Here is an 18,693-nt window from a genome sequence, read left to right as displayed (position 1 = left end):
GAATTTTTTCAAATTTTTTCCATCGCCCCTTGTATAAGAAATAATGCTCTAAACTTGACTGTTCTTAAATGTACCCAAAAAACCTTACTTTTTTACATTTTTAAGTCTGCTAAGCACAAAAATTTTTTTACATAAACGTCTTCAAGCTCATTAACGTAGAACACTCTTAGCTTTTAAATGACTGTTGTTTTGTTGCGCTAGCATTTTTTTTGACTGAGTTGTTAAGCTTTAAAGGCAGATGCCTATAGTTTTCTCGCCGATAGTAGAGGGTTATTTCTGGGTCTAAAATATTGGGAACTCATTTGTCCGGTTGAAACTTCCATTACATGTATTAGAAAGGAACTTCCAATACATTTTATTGTTGTTTTCAAATGCTGGTGTTGTAATGTTGCCTTTCATGCTTTAATATTTTAACTCAAATATATTGGAATTCTAAAATATCGCATAGAGTCGCCGCATTAAAATGTTTGTAATTTTGCATTACAACTATTTCAATTTCACTTACAATACTGTGTTTGCAATTTTACATTACGGTTGTATTGTAGAAATATTGTAGAGTCCCAAACATTCTAAACAGTGTATAAATATAAATTTATGAAAAAGTTAAATAGTGTCAGACTATACAGGCCTTCCTAGCTGTATATCTCCTACTATCATATTAAATGTTTCTTTTATTCCTTCCCTTGTTATGACATAATTTAATGTTTTATTATAAAATCCCCTCAACCATTCTTAGCATACCTCTCCGGTAATACCGGAGAGTATTACCGATACGCAATATTCAATTGCATGAAATGTTTATAGATTCGTTGCACCAGTATTTGGAGTCATTTAAGGGGATTTATTAGAGTTCTAAAAAGGAATGTAAGATTCTGTCCTCAATTTGGAATATTCTTGTCTGATTTCTTGCATACGTCATCTAAATATTGGTACCTCGGTGGCGACAGAGCCGGTTTTTGGATACAATGTTTATATTTTGTTTAACAACGAAATTGGACAGAACAATGGAGAAAAATTTCAGTGACACTCAGTGTAGCCGTATGTGGATTCTTGAGGCACTCTTCACCGACCCTCGTAAAACTCACGAGGCAGACTCCCTGAAGCGCTGTGAATTGCTCGTAAATCATGACCCTTTCATTCTTATGAGATGCAGACCAGTTAAAAAACTTAACTCAGGAAGTTATGGTTTGATTTAGTTTTAATTAGCAGAATTAGTTTATCGGCATAATTTGAAGACATTGAGAAAAAGATTCATGAAAATCGGTTAATATTTATAGTAATTGTGAAAACATTGAACTATATACAAAAATGTACCCTCTGCCGAAAACTTGACATCTACTCCCTCAGTCTGAATAATGAGTATTCAATTAAAAAGTACTGATTAAGAAGTCTTATTAACTTCGAATAACTTCGATGTTTCGAAAAAATTCAAACAGTTGTTGCGATTATCTTGTACGGCTTAGAAACAGAAACGTTCTTTTTATCAAGAGAAAGTCATAAGGATAAATCGAGCGAGTTTCCCAGTCCAATGTTCTATTCTTTTATATTTAATGCTGTTTTTTACGAATGAATCAAAAACTTCGAGTCAGATAAAACAGTGATTAATAACAAACTTGCACATCTTATGGGAGGGCACAATTGTAGCTTATTAATTTTCTTTTTACTACTCTCTCAATCTGAATAATCAGTATTCTGTTGAATAGTACTGATTAGGAAGTCTTAATAAATAGCTGCAAATAATAAGCCTTAATAAATGTACGTATTTAATTAAAACAAAAATTGAGATTCAAGATATTAGTGGTAAATATTTTATTCAAATATAAATGTACAAAATTATTACAATTGATGTGTGTCAAACATGTAACAGCATTGTTCAATTGCAGATTTTCACACCTTTGTATATTTACACATACCCATACATGAATAATTGTATAATTTTTAAACATTCAATAAATATGTTTAATACATTTGTACTTGTTTCAACAATTTGTAATTACTTAAGAAGTTTTCTTTTCGATAACTTAAAACAAAGCAATGTAAACTTGAATGCATAAAATTATTCTTATGGCTGTATAAGGGTGGATTAAAAATATTTTTTAGAGGGCAAAGACCCCTTCCATATTTCATTCCAAATCCGAAAAAGGAAATTCCCTAATTTTTCATTTTTTTATTTTTTTATTTTAACAGGTGCCGGTTTTTTGACTTTAAGTTTCCTATGTAAAATTCATGGGGAAAAATCACTTTTTTGAGTTTTTGCAACAACTTTTTAGGGTTTGAAAAATGTGACGGAAAGTATGGGGACCTGTAGAGTGTAGAGCATCATCCAACGAAGAATTTCACGTATCAGACATATGGGTTTGACACCTCTACACACCCCCACGAGTACCTGAAAACTACCCTTGAAACCAAAAATGTTCATTCTTCATGAAATCGACCTTTTGAGCACTGTATTCTGACCTTTTTTTACTTAAAATTATTAATATTCATCCGGTGAAATATTTATCATCATTATTTAATTATTTTTTAATTATTAAACAAATGGAATTTGTTTCAATAATTTTGTTTCTGAAAATTTATTTTTTATCTAAAAATTATTACCATTGGTCTAGTCTAGTGGAATATTTATTAACATTATTTCATTAATTTTCAATTATTTAAATAAATGGAATTTGTTTAAATAATTTTAATGTCAAGTTTTCGGCAAAGGGTACACTTTTGTATAAAGTTCAATGTTTCCATAATTACTGTAAATATTAACCGATTTTCATGAATCTTTTTCTCAATTTTTTCAATGTATGCCAATAAACTAATTCTGCTAATTAAAAGTGAATCAAACCATAACTTCCTGAGTTCAGTTTTTTAACTGGTCTGCATCTCATAAGAATGAAAGGGGATTTACGAGCAATTCACAGCGCTCCAGGGAGTCTGCCTCGTGAGTTTTACGAGGGTCGATGAGTGCCTCGAGAATCCACATACGGCTACACTGAGTGTCACTGAAATTTTTCTTCATTGTTCTCTCCCATTTTCTTGTTAAACAAATATAAACATTGTATTCAAAAACCCGCTCTGTCGCCGCCGAGGTACCAATATTTAGATGACGTATGCAAAAAATCAGACAAGAATATACAAAATTGGGGACAGAATCTTACATTCCTTTTTAGAACTCTAATAAATCCCCTTAAGGTCATGAAACCTAAAATTGTATTTGTTAATAGGGGTTGAGTGTTTCCAGTCCTCTTCTCACGTAACGCTTTCTATAACACACAGGGTTTTATGAAGTTGCTTGAATTTGAAATTCACGTCCAATTCCGATCTTCTTCTTTAACCATTGACTTTATTCCATCCCCATCTCTACGAGTTTCTGTCCGATTTGCGTCCAGTTACCCTCTTTTTATTTGAATAGAAATCAATTTCTGTTCCCTCGTCTTGTTGAGATCCTAAAAAGACACGGCCAACCCGGAGAAACATACAATTATAAAATTTCTTTTTGTTTTCGGTAATAAAATGCCCAGATAGGTGCCGAGGAGAGACGCCCATTTAAACCTAGAGAAGCTTCATTTCTGACTCCGCGTCTCGTATAAATCCCGTATATAAATATATATCCGGGATCTATAATCTCTAAATCCGAATCAGCGATAAGTATAATGCTAATTAAAATCAGCGTATATACTGATTCACAAATAAATTTCGCTGATTTGCCAGTCTGGTTTCTATCCGGGCCTTATCCGTGTTCTACCGAATACTATCTGGCTTTTTATACAGATAAACCCATATCGACTGTTATGCGCTATAATTGAATCATCCTTGTTTCTTCTGCCCTTTAACCAACAGTTCAATTTTGGATTTTTTTTAACATCACTTTTAAATTTTTATCCCAAACTCTATTCTGGCGTGTAGGCTTTCAGTAGCTTCTCTCTCCTACATGCAATTTTTATTTGAATTCCACTTCTAACTATATCTATAAGGCAGTACTCTAATTATTGTCCAAATCGTTCAAATTCTTCTTTGAGTTATCTAACGCAGAAAATCTCAGATGCTCGAAAGTACACCAAAATCGATGATAAATTGAGTTGCAACAAATTTGAGCCACACAGATTCATGTTGAGAATCTAGGGGGAATTCATCATTCTGAGACTGTTTTTTCTCATTCAGAGCAACGTGAAGTGTTGTCTTGAAACTGTCAGTCACTGGTCAATATGATTTTGTCGGTCGTTATTTAGGTGAAATAGATGTTGATAAGCAGGTAAGTTATTATAATAATTACCTAACTTTTAATATTCTCCCATTTACCATTGAGTATTAGCAGTGGCGGACTGGCATGGATGCGCAGCCGGGGTTTGCCGGCTGCGCCTCTTTGGTTGGAGCCCTCTAAGCAATGCCAAGGCGCCCCAAAAAGAGTATATTTTTTAAACAAATAAAAACCTGTTAGATTCCAATGGAAAGAGTGAAAAGAATATCTAATAATATCCACGATTTACACTTGTACTCCTATAAGTATTACCAGTAAAGTAAACAGTGTCCTCTAATTTCTTTTCAGTCATATTATTCTTATGAAATTCGCTAATGCAAGTTTTAGATTCTATTAAAGAAAATATTTTCAAAATAAATAATAAATTATTCATATTGAAACAGTTAAAGGGAAAGGAATATTCTTGTCATCAACTTCATTACGGAATTTTAAAGTCATTTGTTTCCGATGCAATCCATAATATATTGATTTATTACATAAGCTAACGTTCGATGACGCCTATACGTACCTTGAGGGAGTTTCCAGATCAACTTATTTATGTAAAAAGTATGACTTTATTTTCCGCTTACAAACATGAAAGGGGCAACTAATTGCATCGGAAACAAATGAATTTAAAATTCCGTAATGAAGTTGATGACAAGAATATTCCTTTCTCTTTTACTGTTTCAATATGCATAATTTATTATTCATTTTGAAAATATTTTCTTCAATAGAATCCAAAACTTGCATTAGCGAATTTCATAAGAATAATATGACTGAAAAGAAATTAGAGGACGCTGTTTACTTTACTGGTAATACAGTTGATACGACTATATCAACGACGTTTTTACGATATCGTAAGGACACGTTAACGACATGGACATAGGATATCTTAAAGTTGTCGTAAAAATGTCGTAACGATTTCGTAAAGACGTCGCCAAATGTTATGCCCACTGGGTACTTATTAGTCGAAATTTTCTCTAAAACAAGTTATTATCTTACATTTCAAGAGTTCGAATCAAAGGATATATTTCATTATTTTGGAAATTAAAAAACATTAAAATATTTTGCCATAATTTACCATTATAATTGTTATTTTATTATAATTTTAAATTTTTTGTAATTTTGAATGATGTTATTGTAAATTACTTATTTAAATGAAGGCTTAAATCTTCACGGCAAAAATATTTGAAAACTTGCAGTCTATATAGGTGCGCGACTTTTGGTTCTTGCGCTCGATAATGTATTTACTTCACGTTGCATGCTCGGTCTTTGTACTTCCGAAAATTCGTGCACAAACTTTTAAAAATTGAAGGCGAAACCATCGACAGAACTGTAATTTGGTGATTACGAATTAACTTTTTTTAAAGCTTCTTCGGCTTTAACGAACACATTCTCATCACGTATCTATTGCTTCGCCCTCGATTTTTTCCAAATTGCGAACTTTACTACATTATGATCAACACTATTATATCAAATGCATATTAAATTCATGTTTATATCTCGGCCCGGGATTGCTTATTCAGTTATTGCAAAATAAAGTACAAATTTTATTTATAATGAGTAATTTAATTTTTTTACCTTATTTTTCTCTGAATTTTATTCTCAGCTACCGTAAAAAATGTATCGTTTCAATCAATCTATATTATTGCAATTCATTATATACATGGGTATTGAAACAGACATATTTTCATTGTCTTGTTTTTATAAATTAAAGAGTTTGACTTCTATAAATAAACTATTTTGTTATTAAAAAATTTAATTTTTTATTTTCAATGTTTTTTAAGATTAAAGCGAACCTTAAAATAGAAACAACGGGTTCTATGAAAAATGATTAATAACGAATTTAAATCTCTTTTGTGGGTAAATAAATTTCGTCCATTTATTATTTTCGTATTTTGTGTCTTTTACCCCAAAAATTAATTCTTTTTACTTCTTATGTTGTTTTTTATGAATAAAACATAAACTACGCATCCTATTAAAACGTGATTAACCAATTTGTATTTTCTTTATGTACCATTTTTGTTAATTAATCTTTTTTTGTAACTTACATAGTTAGACCACGAAACAGAATGTTTTATTTTCCATTATTGTTTTGTTTGATCAAAATTCTAATTTTCGATCAATCTAATGGTGTTTACGTTATACTCTTTAAAAACAGTTTTTCCTTGTTTCTGATGACCTTTTGTTTAGGAGTCGCCTCCAGTATTGTACCCCCGGCTGTGCCCCTGAGTACCCAGTTCGGCAATCAAAATTAACCGTGCCGGATCAATTTTACATTAATCAAAGTTAATTTCCGATTTTTAACCTTGCCAGGATAATCTTTCGTCTTATAATCGCTCCATTTTTATTCGATATATGTAGCGAGATTTGAGACGTCAGCGCTATCCATCGTCATTTAACTTTATTAAATTGGAGGGAACTGGGGATTCCCACTTGTCAGTAACTTTTTTATGTCTTTTGTCAAATGGTATTAAATAAGTTCTAATGCATCTACAATAGTCTATTTTATTTCGGAGGAGATATATGTTTTACCGAAATTTGCTCACTTCAGTGTCACGCAGTAGACGGGATCAGAATTATTCTCCTAACCTCGGTGAAACTTTCGCCGAAATATGTTTAATTTTTAACTGTTGTAAGTCTTACCTGCAACAAATTTTAACTTTTGGTTTTTTCTGTTTTCTTTTAAATCTGGTGTCCCGATTTAGATCTCGAATTCACTCATACTTTGCTATTTTCCCATTACTGCTAAGGATACCATAGCAGACGACAGCTTTTATTTCATCGTAGGATAAACTTTCGCCAAATAGCTTGTAAACTTTAACAGCGGGAAATTGTACATGCAACAAAATTTAACTTCAGTTTTTTCTGTGTTAGTCAAAACCGAAATGGCATTCAAACCACTAAAACGAAGAAATTCGAAGAAATTTCCTGTAGATTTTCCGCATTCAACGAAGTGAAGTTAGCTGGTGGCTGTAGAGAAAATACCTAATTTTGTATGTAGAGGGTCATGATTTTTTCTAAACATCCCGGCTTTAGTTTAAATGTCGACGGACATGCCTAACCTAAGATTTGGACGTTTCATTAGGAAGTTATAATTTTATTCGAAGTGACTAGCACGCACTGTTAAATGAAAGAAAGCTGAAAATTAGGTAAATATTATTGCAATTAATTTGCTTATTAACAATTATTTAGTCTAATATCACAAAACGAATAATTGCTTTGACAGGTTTTCAGGTGGGTGAGAGTCTGGTTTAGCACTCCACAACTTTCCAAATGAGCCAAAATTCAGTCTCAAAATGATAATTTCCCCTAGATGCCTAGCTGTGCAAATACATTTATAGGAATAAATATGAAAGTGAAAATTCTCATTGTGAGACTAATGAAATTTAAGCTGCAACAAATTTAACACCAGCGTTTTTCTGTGAATGCAGGTTTGAATTTTATTTTACACTAGACCTCGATTGTCATCCTAATCAAAATTTCTAAATTACACTTTTTTTCTATGCAGTCCATCGTCATGGCAGTTGTCGTCACTTTGAACTCTCATTCCTAATCTATCTCCCCCAAACTCTGTTTCTTGATTTTCTACTATTCCTTAGCTGACTTGGAAGAGAACTAATCAAGAAAAATATAATTTGCAGAAAGAAGAAGAGGTAGTATCCTGTTGCTATGAGGGATGTTCTATATCCAAAAAATTCAGTTTTTTAGAAACTAATTACATTCGAGGCATTAAAAAATAATTGGAAACCTTCTGATGAAATTTGTAGACTCGGAATCGTCAAAAAAAGAGTTATCATCGACCCTTGAAGAAGAAAAGAAAGGTCTTCGTGCTGTCCTTGGTCTCGAACTCGTGGTCGATTACGTCAAAGAGCCAAAAGATGAATCCAGTATCCAGCATTCTCCGAAAGTAAAAGAGTAATTAGAGATTTTTTTGAAGTGCAGAAACAAAAAATCGTCAAAAGAATATCTTCTGTAACATTGCATACGCATCACACTATCAAAACAACGACACCTTTTATCTCTGTGGAATTCTATTGAAAAAAAACAACCACTTTTATCTCGGTTCAACGTGACAGCAACGTTTACTTTGATCCTAGCCTTTTGGAACTGAAACTTACCATGCTGAAAAATATTACTGGCAAATCCAAAGATTCTTGCAATAATAAGAATTTCATTTATGACCTTCCACTAATAATTCCCCTCTACATTTTTTGAAACAAACCAAATATATACCTAATTTCCATCTCGCAAAGAGTGACGCCAAAATAGGCTGTTGGTTAACCTATTTTTCGAACTTTGCTAGCGTTCTGGGGAAAAATATAAAAATATATTACAGGTATTAAATTATTCTTAATTGAAAACCAAAGTGAGCATCGCTTTTTTTTTAAATTTCAAAAAATTACCCATACTTAGGGGTTGAGAAGACCCCAAAAAATTAAAAATAGTAAATACCACTACCCGTGCAGAAATTGCCCCTCTTATTCCCAAATTCCGATCTGGGCCCGATCGGATTTTCCACATGTGGCCGCAAGAGGGCAGGTGGTGTGGCTCGCGTCAGAACCACGTCGGGTTGGGTTAGGTTAAACAAGATTATGTCAAGTTTTCTGTTATCGTCGTGATATTGTTTTTCTTTCATCGAACTTAAAATGCCAAAAGCAAAAAGTAGATTGTGCGTTCGGAATCACGGAATTGTTAGTGAGATTTCTTATATCCGCAATAGAAGTAAAGGTAAGCTTTAATTTGCTGAAATCAACATCACAATTCAATTTTAGCTTCTGAAAATTTATGTGATTTATGTGAATAAAGGAATTGTTTTCCAGATTTTTAGAATTTTATATTTTGTTGCTGATATTGTAAAAATAGAGATTACCTTATACCAAATGTATAAATTTCTGGATTAGTAACATTATAGATTAAATGATTTTTATATTTTTTTAACATAACCTTACTTCTTACATCTCATTCCACGGGCCCCATGTGAATTAGTCAAACAAAAATCATTGCAAAAGAATATTAAGAAGATTAAAAACATTTTTAAATTAAAATTCATTTGTGTGTGTGTAATAGCTCTAAATTTGAACATTGTTTGTCAAAGCATAATATTTTTCTTCGAACATGTAATATAATGTATAATGCTATATAATGAAGAATATTGAAAAATTGAAGTTTTGTAAAATACAAAGTTGAAAAAAATTATTATAAAAACTTTTGAAATTTTATTAATTATAGAAATAAAAAATTAAAGGGACCATATCTGGACCAGGGCGGGCCCCCAATTTAGATACCCAGATCTGGACCCTGTCTTGTACGGCTTTTTATTTAAGGTCTGGCGCTAGACAGATTACACTATCAGGTCCACATTTTTCCTGATCGGGGCCCGACCAAAATTTCGACATGGGTAATTTTAAAATCATTATTTACTTAACCCCTTATCAAACAAGAAAATACGTGTTTTTAGTTTTGAAAGGTCTTTTAACCCCGAAATAGTGGTAATTAAAAAAAAATTTAACCAAAAGCGGTGCTTATTCTGTTTTTCAATGACGAGTAATTTTATACCTGTAACATATTTTAATATTTTTTCCTAAAGTCGCGAGGGAGGTCCAAAAAATACGCTAACTTTGGCGTCACTCTTTTATTCACAAGATTTCATAAAAAGATCTTCAAAGACAGAAAAAAAATATTTAAAGCGCAAAATGGAAATAAAAATTTTACAGTATTATATTAAATATTCTTAGAAAAATAAAAAATCATTCTAAATACACATATGGTAAGAAATAATTTTGTGGAAAGATGTTACAAAAATAATATTTAGCTTCATGCATTTTGTATTATTGTTTTTGATCTAGCGATCGACATCATAATGTTGATTTGACTTCATAAATGAAAATACCTCATTTCGGGCCAAACGTAGCGCGAAATTTCAAATTAGAAACGTGTCTGGTCATAGTTGTACACTTTTCTCTGTTGGTGCCTCTAGTAAAAGAATTTTGATCAATCTTATTGTATGTGAAATAGCTCTGTAAATATAATTTTAGCTGTCACAATGTACTTATATCTATCAATACAAATTAATTTGACATGATCGAGCTGTAAATTCGACGTGTAATAAAATCAGCCGAACAATTGTACAAATAATTAGTGCCTATAGTTTTTGCTGCATGCTTATCTTGAAATTCTCGACCCAACCGACGTAAATCAGCGACTCGATTCTCGACGGAAGTTTCACCTAAGCGAACTCGTAATAAAGTCACGAATCGATTCTCGTTAATTACTTGATGGCCCTCGGTAAGCGGAAACACTTTCACAAAGCGACGTCGAGTGCAAAGTGATAATTGCAACAACCCCTCGAAATAGCACTTACTAAGTAAGCCAAAAACAGTTTCTTATTTCATTTGATTTTGTTATAGTTTAGAAAATGTGAACTAATACTGATTCAGTTAGATTTTTATTACGTTTTAAATTATAAAATTAAAGATTTTTCAATTTTTGTACAACAGTTTTGCATGTACTGAACGGTGCCACAGATATGCATGTGCAACTTAAAAATACCAAAGAATCGAAACCACGTTTAAACCTAACCTTAAATTTGTGTGCAATTTTGGCGCGAAATTAAAAATTAGAAACATTTTTAGTAGCAGAAATATTTAATACATTTTAGTATGAATTTAATAAAAAAAATTTATATTTAAAAGTAATTTTTCTTGTAGATAGGATTTTTTTAAAGACTTCCTTTTTTCATTGCGATACCTCGTTATAATCCCAAACGCGCTTATAATATAAACATTAGAAAACATTCGAGACGAACAGAAATGTCATAATCTACAGTCTCGACACCCCTTGGTTATCATTATTTTGCCAATCTTCTTTTAACACACGTGCTTTACGGAAGGAGGGGAGGATCCACGTTTTTCGCTCCCTTCTTTTTTTCTTTTCACTACATTCCGCCTTCATTTTCTATATTATACGGAAGACCCACTGTTTTACACTTAAGGTACACTTGGCATTTTCTCTTCTATAATCGAACAAAAGGAACTTCAGAAATTATTTGTTTAAATGTTAAGATGTTAAATTCATAAAATAAACTCATATAATATCGAAATTAGATATATATATTTTTCTTGTTTTGTTGAAAGGCCTTTATCGAATTTTATAAAATTCGGAAAAGGCTTGAAAAGAGTCCTCAAATAAGGGTCTTAAATTGATCTTTTATGACATATTTTTTATCTTAACTTTGGTCGCTGATCGTATCTTGAATTTGATGTTTTACATAATCTTATTTTACTTTAGAGCTTGCGAGGGTTGAAAGCAGGGAGAAGAACGAAAGGGGAGAGGAGAAAGTTATTCTAGCGGTGGTAGTGGAGGAAGGCTGCACATTTTTTCATATTGCTATTTTGAAAAGAGTGTTAGGAGGGGCAGAGGGGTCAAGAAGAAGACAAAAAAGGCTTACGTTATAGAGGGATAAAGTTGAATAATTATTAGGAATGGCGGGCAGTGTAGGCCGTAGATCGTAGAGGGCAATTATGGTGTAATATACTGTAAAAAATTTCTTGGCAAATTTTCCTCAAAATTGTGTTGACGCCAATTTCCACACATTTTGGGGAATTTTCCCCAAAGTTTAGTAGGGAAAGTTCCCCAAATATCCTTGTGGAATATTAACCAAAAAGTGGTGAATTTTTCCCAAGATTTGATGGGGAAAATTCCCTATGATATTCTCTAATAATAACTAAACTTTCAGAAATGTTTCCGAATTCTGATTAGAGAAAATGCTTAAAATTTCTGGAATATTGCCTAAAAGATTTTTAAAAATACTAATTATTTCCGGAAATCACCCTAAACTTGATTGAAATATCAAAAATTGCTGAGTTTCACCCCCGAGGCTTAAAAATTCTTAAATTAAAAATTGAATAATTTATGTAGCTAACATTCCCCAACATTTCTGGAATAATAATAAAAAAGCAAGTTCAGCTCGACTTTAGCAATGGAAGAGCTTCGCTCTGAAGGAATCGCCATGTTAGACACGGTAGTTTCTGCTTCAAGTAATTATGCTTTGTTCCGCGTGGATTACTGGCTTAAACACTGGACGCGTCATTTCTGTTACGCGAGAGGCGGCACGTCGCACAGTGGGGAAAATAGTAGATCATGTACCCAGGCAGTGGTGCCTACGATACTTTATCTGAAATAGACAGATGACAGCTGTTTTTCTGGAAATAGGCGCTTGATTGTACCGCGTACGCACAGTTCCTTCGACTTTTAGCGTTGAAGTTCAATGCTAGCTGATCTTCATTTGTTAGTTCTTTCGCGAAACAAATGATAGTATCATTGATCCGAAGTTAGGCAACGAAAACAATGCATGCTTTTGTTTAGCTGATAGTTTTTCTTATTCGCGTAGTATCCAGGTGTGGCTTGTTAGAAGAAATCATTATCGCTGCAGGAGTTTGATTTTAAGTTCTTTTCAACTGTGAACCACATTTTTATTTAATCCTAACAAAGATTCTCTTTCTTCGTTCGTGTTACTCATTTTTCATTTAAAATGTTTGCTCAACGTTTTTCCTCATATGTTCTGAGATATTTAGTTTTCAGTATATTTGATTCTTTCTATGCATGTGTGCGTGTTTGTGTATATGTTACGGCCAAAGCCCGAAATGAATAGCGTCGTACTACTATTTCGGGCTTTGGCCGGCCAAACCGCGAAGTGGCCAGGATATACTGGCCAAAGCCAGAAATACTTTTATTTTACTGAGTAATTCAAAGTTGGAAGTTTAGGACAAAAGTAAATATGTATAGATCGATTTATTCCATATACATAATACAAATGCTTTATTTAATGAAGAGTTTACAATGAAAATGATTTGAAATGCTTCTTATTTTTCATTTTATTTTATTTTACTAGTTTTATGAATAGCTACATGATTTTCTGAAAAGACTGGAAATGCACTACCTATACGATTTCCACTTTTAGAGAAGTTAAGTCAGGAGTGGATTAAAGTGTGTCACCTGCTTTTCACCAGCAGATCAGTTAGAGAATTTTTCTAGAACCAGTTACCCACCTTTCAGTTTTGCATCCCTTCTTAATGACTCTTGGTCAAAAGAGCCTGTATTAGGACGTTAGAGTCGTTAGTATCATCTCAGCAAAGCTCCTGAATGTTAGTCATTTCTCTCCGGTGAAGTTTAAATTGTGAACAATGGCAGGTTTTGCAACAAATTCTCCAAGTGAAGTGTCCGGTTATTTCAATGAATAGGTGGTGAATATGCGCATACAGTTTGAAAAATTGTTGCAAGAGGTTATAAAAAATCAGAGTGAAAACGGTTGAATATTTTCTAAAGAAAAGTACTATACATTTGTAAAGGAAGTGAACGAAGCCAAACAGGAAGAGAAAAAAACCAAGTGGACACTGTCGTCGACTAAAGAGATTCGATGTTATTCTTGTGGGTGGTAGTCAAAAGCTTATTACACCTGTAAAAGAAAGTGACTCTATATTTTTGTACTATTTGCATAGTGGTGAGATGTTCGATGTTCTTCATGATACGCACCAGAGCATAGGTTATGTTGGTCGTACGCGTATGGAAAAGGAAATCGTAAATATACCTGAATTTATGTAAACCATGTCAAGCTAAGAAATCGATGCCAACAAAAAATTTAGTTTCAAAACGTATGCTTTTTTTATTGAATTTAATTCACGGTGTCAGGTTGAACTTATCGATATGCAAACTAGTGCTGACGGAGAGTATAAATTTATTCTAAGTTACCAAGACCACTTGACAACATTCAAATTGAAGAATATGTGGTCTGAGCTGATGATCATACATGGAAAACATCGGCATAGTCAAAGTCAAGGATCCGTTGAACGCGCAAACCAAGAGATCCAAAATATACTAACTGCATGGATGCAACTAATCAAACAAAGCACTGGGTAGAAGGTCTTCGATTCGTCCAAATTATGAAAAATCTTTCTTTCCACCAAGGTATACAACAGTCGCCCTACGAAGCTATGTTTGGCTGCAAAGCAAAAGTGGGTATGATTATATCGAACCTCCCAAAGGAAGTTATAGAACAGCTCAGTACAGAAGAGGATCTAGAAAAAGCGAAAACGGAAATGAGAAACAATATGAATCATACAACATCAATTGATTCAGGTGAGAAAATTTTGTTAAAAAGATATTGTTAAAATATGCCGAATAGAGATGCACGTCGAGACAAAAATTTATCATATCTCGCCTGATATTGCCCGTATTCGAATATTTTGAATATATTCGAATATATTTTTTCAGATTTTCTGTCCTAAGCATCCTAATGTTGTTTACAATTTTCTAACCAGATGGTGTTATAAATGAAGTTGTTAGTTTTTATAACATTATTTAACTTCAATTAACCCTTAAACACCCAAAATGCCACTACCGTTACACTACTCTTCGACGGCCAATAACTAATACTATTCGCAACTAGAAAAAATTGAAACTCGTCCATTTTTATTCTCAAGATCTCCTCTTTTCGATAGTGCCAATGAAATTCCCCAAAAATTTATTAATTATCCCAAAATGCAGTTTAAAAAAAAGCGTGATTTTTCGTACCTATTTTTTTTGTGAACGATTTTTCAAAGGTTTTCCAGTCTGTAATAAACCTGGGACCCCACTAACCGGTGGAATAAATGTCTAAAGTTTTCAATCTTTAATTACTTAATTCTGAGCGCTTTTAACAGAGCATAATCTAACGTGCAGCTCTGCACAAGTGTGCAGTTCTGAATGGAAAGTGTGCAGCTCCGAATTTGTGTTGGGGAGGTACTTTTGAAATTATTTTCAATTAATCAAGTTCGAATAAACTAAAAATAACTTCAACAATTAATAAGGAAAAAACAGTTTTATAGGTATTACCTTATATGAATACAACTTACGCGAAAAGATGCAAGATACGAGTATGAGAGTAGAGAAAGATGTTTTCTTTTCAAAAGTGATTTCTCGAGCGAATGATTTCCTTTTTTTTTTTCAGTTTTCGTGTAAAGGCTGGGCCGTGCAGTTCTGAAATTTGCTTAGATTATGCTCTGGCTTTTAATTATAAAGAATACAATGTCAATTTCTCTGAATTTCAAATGAACCCATTTTCCAATGTTTCTGTATTATCCTACATACTATATGATGACAATTCAATCGATTTCTTGCGAAAAACTTTACTAATGTTTATCGACTTGCGCAATTAATTATACATGTGAAAAACTGTGGGTTTCGCAAAGAAATACAATTTTTTTCTGATCCGGAAGAAATAACGAATATTTACCGGGATAACGCCAGAAGTCGAACATTAAACAAGTAGTAGCCACCCTGAATAACATTGAGTAACATTTCTTCTCGATTCGATTAATTTGAGCATTCTCACTCCATTCTATTATGTACCCAGTGGGCACATAATTATGAAAGTCCCAAGAACGTCTTTGGGACGTTCCTAGTACGTCTTATGTCAGTCCAATTGACGTCTCTAAGACGTTCAACGTCCTAAAGATGACCTAAAGACATCGTAAAGACATGGACATTCTCGGGACGTCTTTCGTACTGACATTAGACGTTTTAAGAGCATCCCTAGGTCGTCCAAAAGACATGTTATAAAAGAAGTCTTAGGGATGTCCCAAAGACGTCTCTAGGACGTCCTTAATTTTTTTGTCCACTGGGTACGTACAAGATTGAAAAATAATTTCTTATCATGTTTTTTTCGATCGCAGTTGGACCTGAAATTGAAACGGAAGGTGTTTTGATTGCAAAAAAAAACCGCTTCACTGGAAGAAGAAACTGACGAATTAGAAGAAATATCTCAAGCGGAATTTGCATGCGCAGTGTGTGGAAAAAATGCACTTTTGATCATTCGTGCGAAGTATGTGGTCTGCTTGTTTATTTTATTTGTGGAATTGCGACGGCAGAAATGAATGTAGGCAATGTGCGCATACCAGATGTTGATAAAGGACGTTATGACCCAAGAAATATTCTAGCATGTGTCATGAACGTAGAAGATAGGGTGTATACGTTAGGTACAGAAGAAGGAATATTTAACCAAAAATATGTTAGGAGCGAATTTTCCACTCTCAATGACCATGGGTAAGACTGGGATAATGGTCAAATTTTGCATAGTGAAAGTAATGAGAGAAAGAGGGAATTCATGGAAATGCTTTATATTTAAAAACAAAAAAAGTTATCTATTGATTTAAAAACCGATTTGGATGGGTTGAACAAAAGTTATGCTAATATGATTAATTACATATAACTTAGCTGTTTCATGAATTCTGTTTTTCTTTTAATTTCTCTATTTCTGATGTAATTGTGACAGATATTTATATTGTGTTTACAACAGATTGGCCTACTGACCTTCATTCGATTCTCAGGTATCAAAGAGAGAGTACCTGTTCGTGGTTGCTGTCAATTTCTACCACTTAAATTTGTCTTGCCTTGATAAGGGTACTGTACGAGTACCGAAACGTTGGTAATGCAAATTTATTTATTTATGTTTTTTATTTTATTGTAATTTGATGATAATAAAAATAAAAAAGACGAAAGAAAGAAAAAGAGAAGGAAGGGGATGTGGTTGGCTGCCTTCTCATTTTTCTTTACTCTTTTTTATTTTTGTCTAAAAAATTTTTTTTTTTTGGTTTTTTTTAGATTACAATAGGATTTTTGATTTTCGTTTATTCGTTGTGGTCCAAATTTGGTCGTTGGATTCTTGTTTTGTTTAACAGGATTTTGCATCTGCTTTTTAGTGTTAAAAAAATGTTCCTCTTCACAAAAATTGTGATCTTTAAAGGCCGCCGTAAGCCATGCAATTGTGTGCTAGAGTTTTAAACCAAACCTTTGTACGTCGATGTTGGCTTGGCAGCTGTTTGAAGTGAACGTAGCGTCACTGTGACCCTGGTGTGGCTGAAGTGTACTTTGTGCAGCATTACAAGTGTTTTGTTTTTTCGTATGAAAATTTCAAAATGTGTTCGAAAAGTTTAATTATAGTGGTTTCAAAATATAGATTTGGTTTTTTCTTTGAAATTTTAATAAACTTACAATTTACCAGGTGCCCGATGTGCGATGAACATCGACTGTACATGTGTACGTACATTTTGTTACATAAGAGCGTGGTTACTGTTGAATAATAACAACAATAGATTTTTTTTAATTCGCACATTTATTGTTTAATTGTTCGTCAATGATCAATGCAAATACCTTGACAGTATGCAGCGGGACGTCCTAAAGACGTCCTTAGAATGTAACTCTATGTCATATGATTTGACGTCTTTAAGACATCCTTTGGATCTTTTCATGTCTTTAAAAGGCCCTCAGGACGTCCTTAAGACGTCCGCCGAAAGACGAATATAGAACAAGTTTAGGACTTGTGTGCCCACTGGTTTAGTAGCAAGTACAATCTCCTCTAGCATCAATTATATCCTGACACCGTCGGGGCATGCTTTCCACGAGGTTTTCGGAATATTTTTTTGGAAAAGACATCCAAATTTTCCGAATTTGTCGATAAAGTTGATCCAAATTACATGGCTTGCGTTTGCGAAGTTGCATTTTTATTAGATTCCATACATTTTCTATTGGATTTGCGATTCTATTGGATTTCTATTGTATGCAAACATAAAAATATCGCCTCGAAGCGCGAGGCGTAAGCAGCACTCATTTCGAAAAACTCCTCGAAGAACGATTGAATTCGACTAGCAGCTGATTCCTTCCATAAAGCCTAGAGAAATGAGGTGCCCTCTATGTGATAGAAAAAGAAATAGATCACAACGATTTTTTTTTCTACATGTAACAGTGACCACGCTCTTATGTAACAGACTGTATTGCGGAAGAACGGACTAATTGCACTTATCCACTTCAGTAAGATTATTTTTTTTATTAAACTTCTTCTAATTTTCTGACGTTTAAAAGCTCTGTATTTTATAAAAATCAATAAACTTCAATAAAGTATGGATTTTATCTATGAAAATGCCTTGCTTTTCATTTTAAAAAAGGCCCTTTTCCAGTATGCGAAATAAATAAATTTTTTCAGTGATCCATTTATAAACTAATTTTTACGCTAAAGAATCATATTTTTACACTAAAACTGTATATTGACAGCTCAAACTATTTAAAATTTAAAAAGTTATGGTTTTTTAGAAAAATGAAATGAAAAAAAGAAACATTTTCACTGATTAAAAAAAAGTATAAATAATGAATGTAGCAACTTTCTATTACTGGAATATATTTTTCTATGTTTCAACCTTAGTTCGAAATTTTTTTGAACCTTTCGGACATATAGTTTTTTAATGGCACCTTATCAAAAATTACGCAGGGTCACAGTGACCCAGAATGACTTATTAGATCGAAAATGGAGGTATGACTCTCTATGGATATAAAGGTGAGGCGAAAGGGGCTTTTCGCGTTGAAGGTCGGTAGGTATAGGGATGTGAAGGGAAGGGGGTAAGATTTATAGGGGAGGTGGGGAGGGGGAGGGACTT

General features: G+C 33.1%; 1 protein-coding gene across 1 annotated transcript in view; it reads left to right on the top strand.

The window, feature by feature from the left end:
* LOC117178112 overlaps positions 1–16,357 on the top strand; it is a 67,821-nt gene extending 51,464 nt beyond the window's left edge. Inside the window, exon 3 of the mRNA XM_033369362.1 lies at positions 15,940–16,357. Coding sequence (XP_033225253.1) covers positions 15,940–16,010 — 71 coding nt within the window. The 3' untranslated portion in view covers positions 16,011–16,357. The remainder of the gene's footprint in view (positions 1–15,939) is intronic.
* Positions 16,358–18,693: the final 2,336 nt, after the last annotated feature.

This window comes from Belonocnema kinseyi, chromosome 8, assembly GCF_010883055.1.
Source record: "Belonocnema kinseyi isolate 2016_QV_RU_SX_M_011 chromosome 8, B_treatae_v1, whole genome shotgun sequence".
NCBI lineage: Eukaryota > Metazoa > Arthropoda > Insecta > Hymenoptera > Cynipidae > Belonocnema > Belonocnema kinseyi.
The sequence above is the reverse complement of the archived record's forward strand: the minus strand, read 5'-3'. Positions and strand labels throughout refer to the sequence as shown.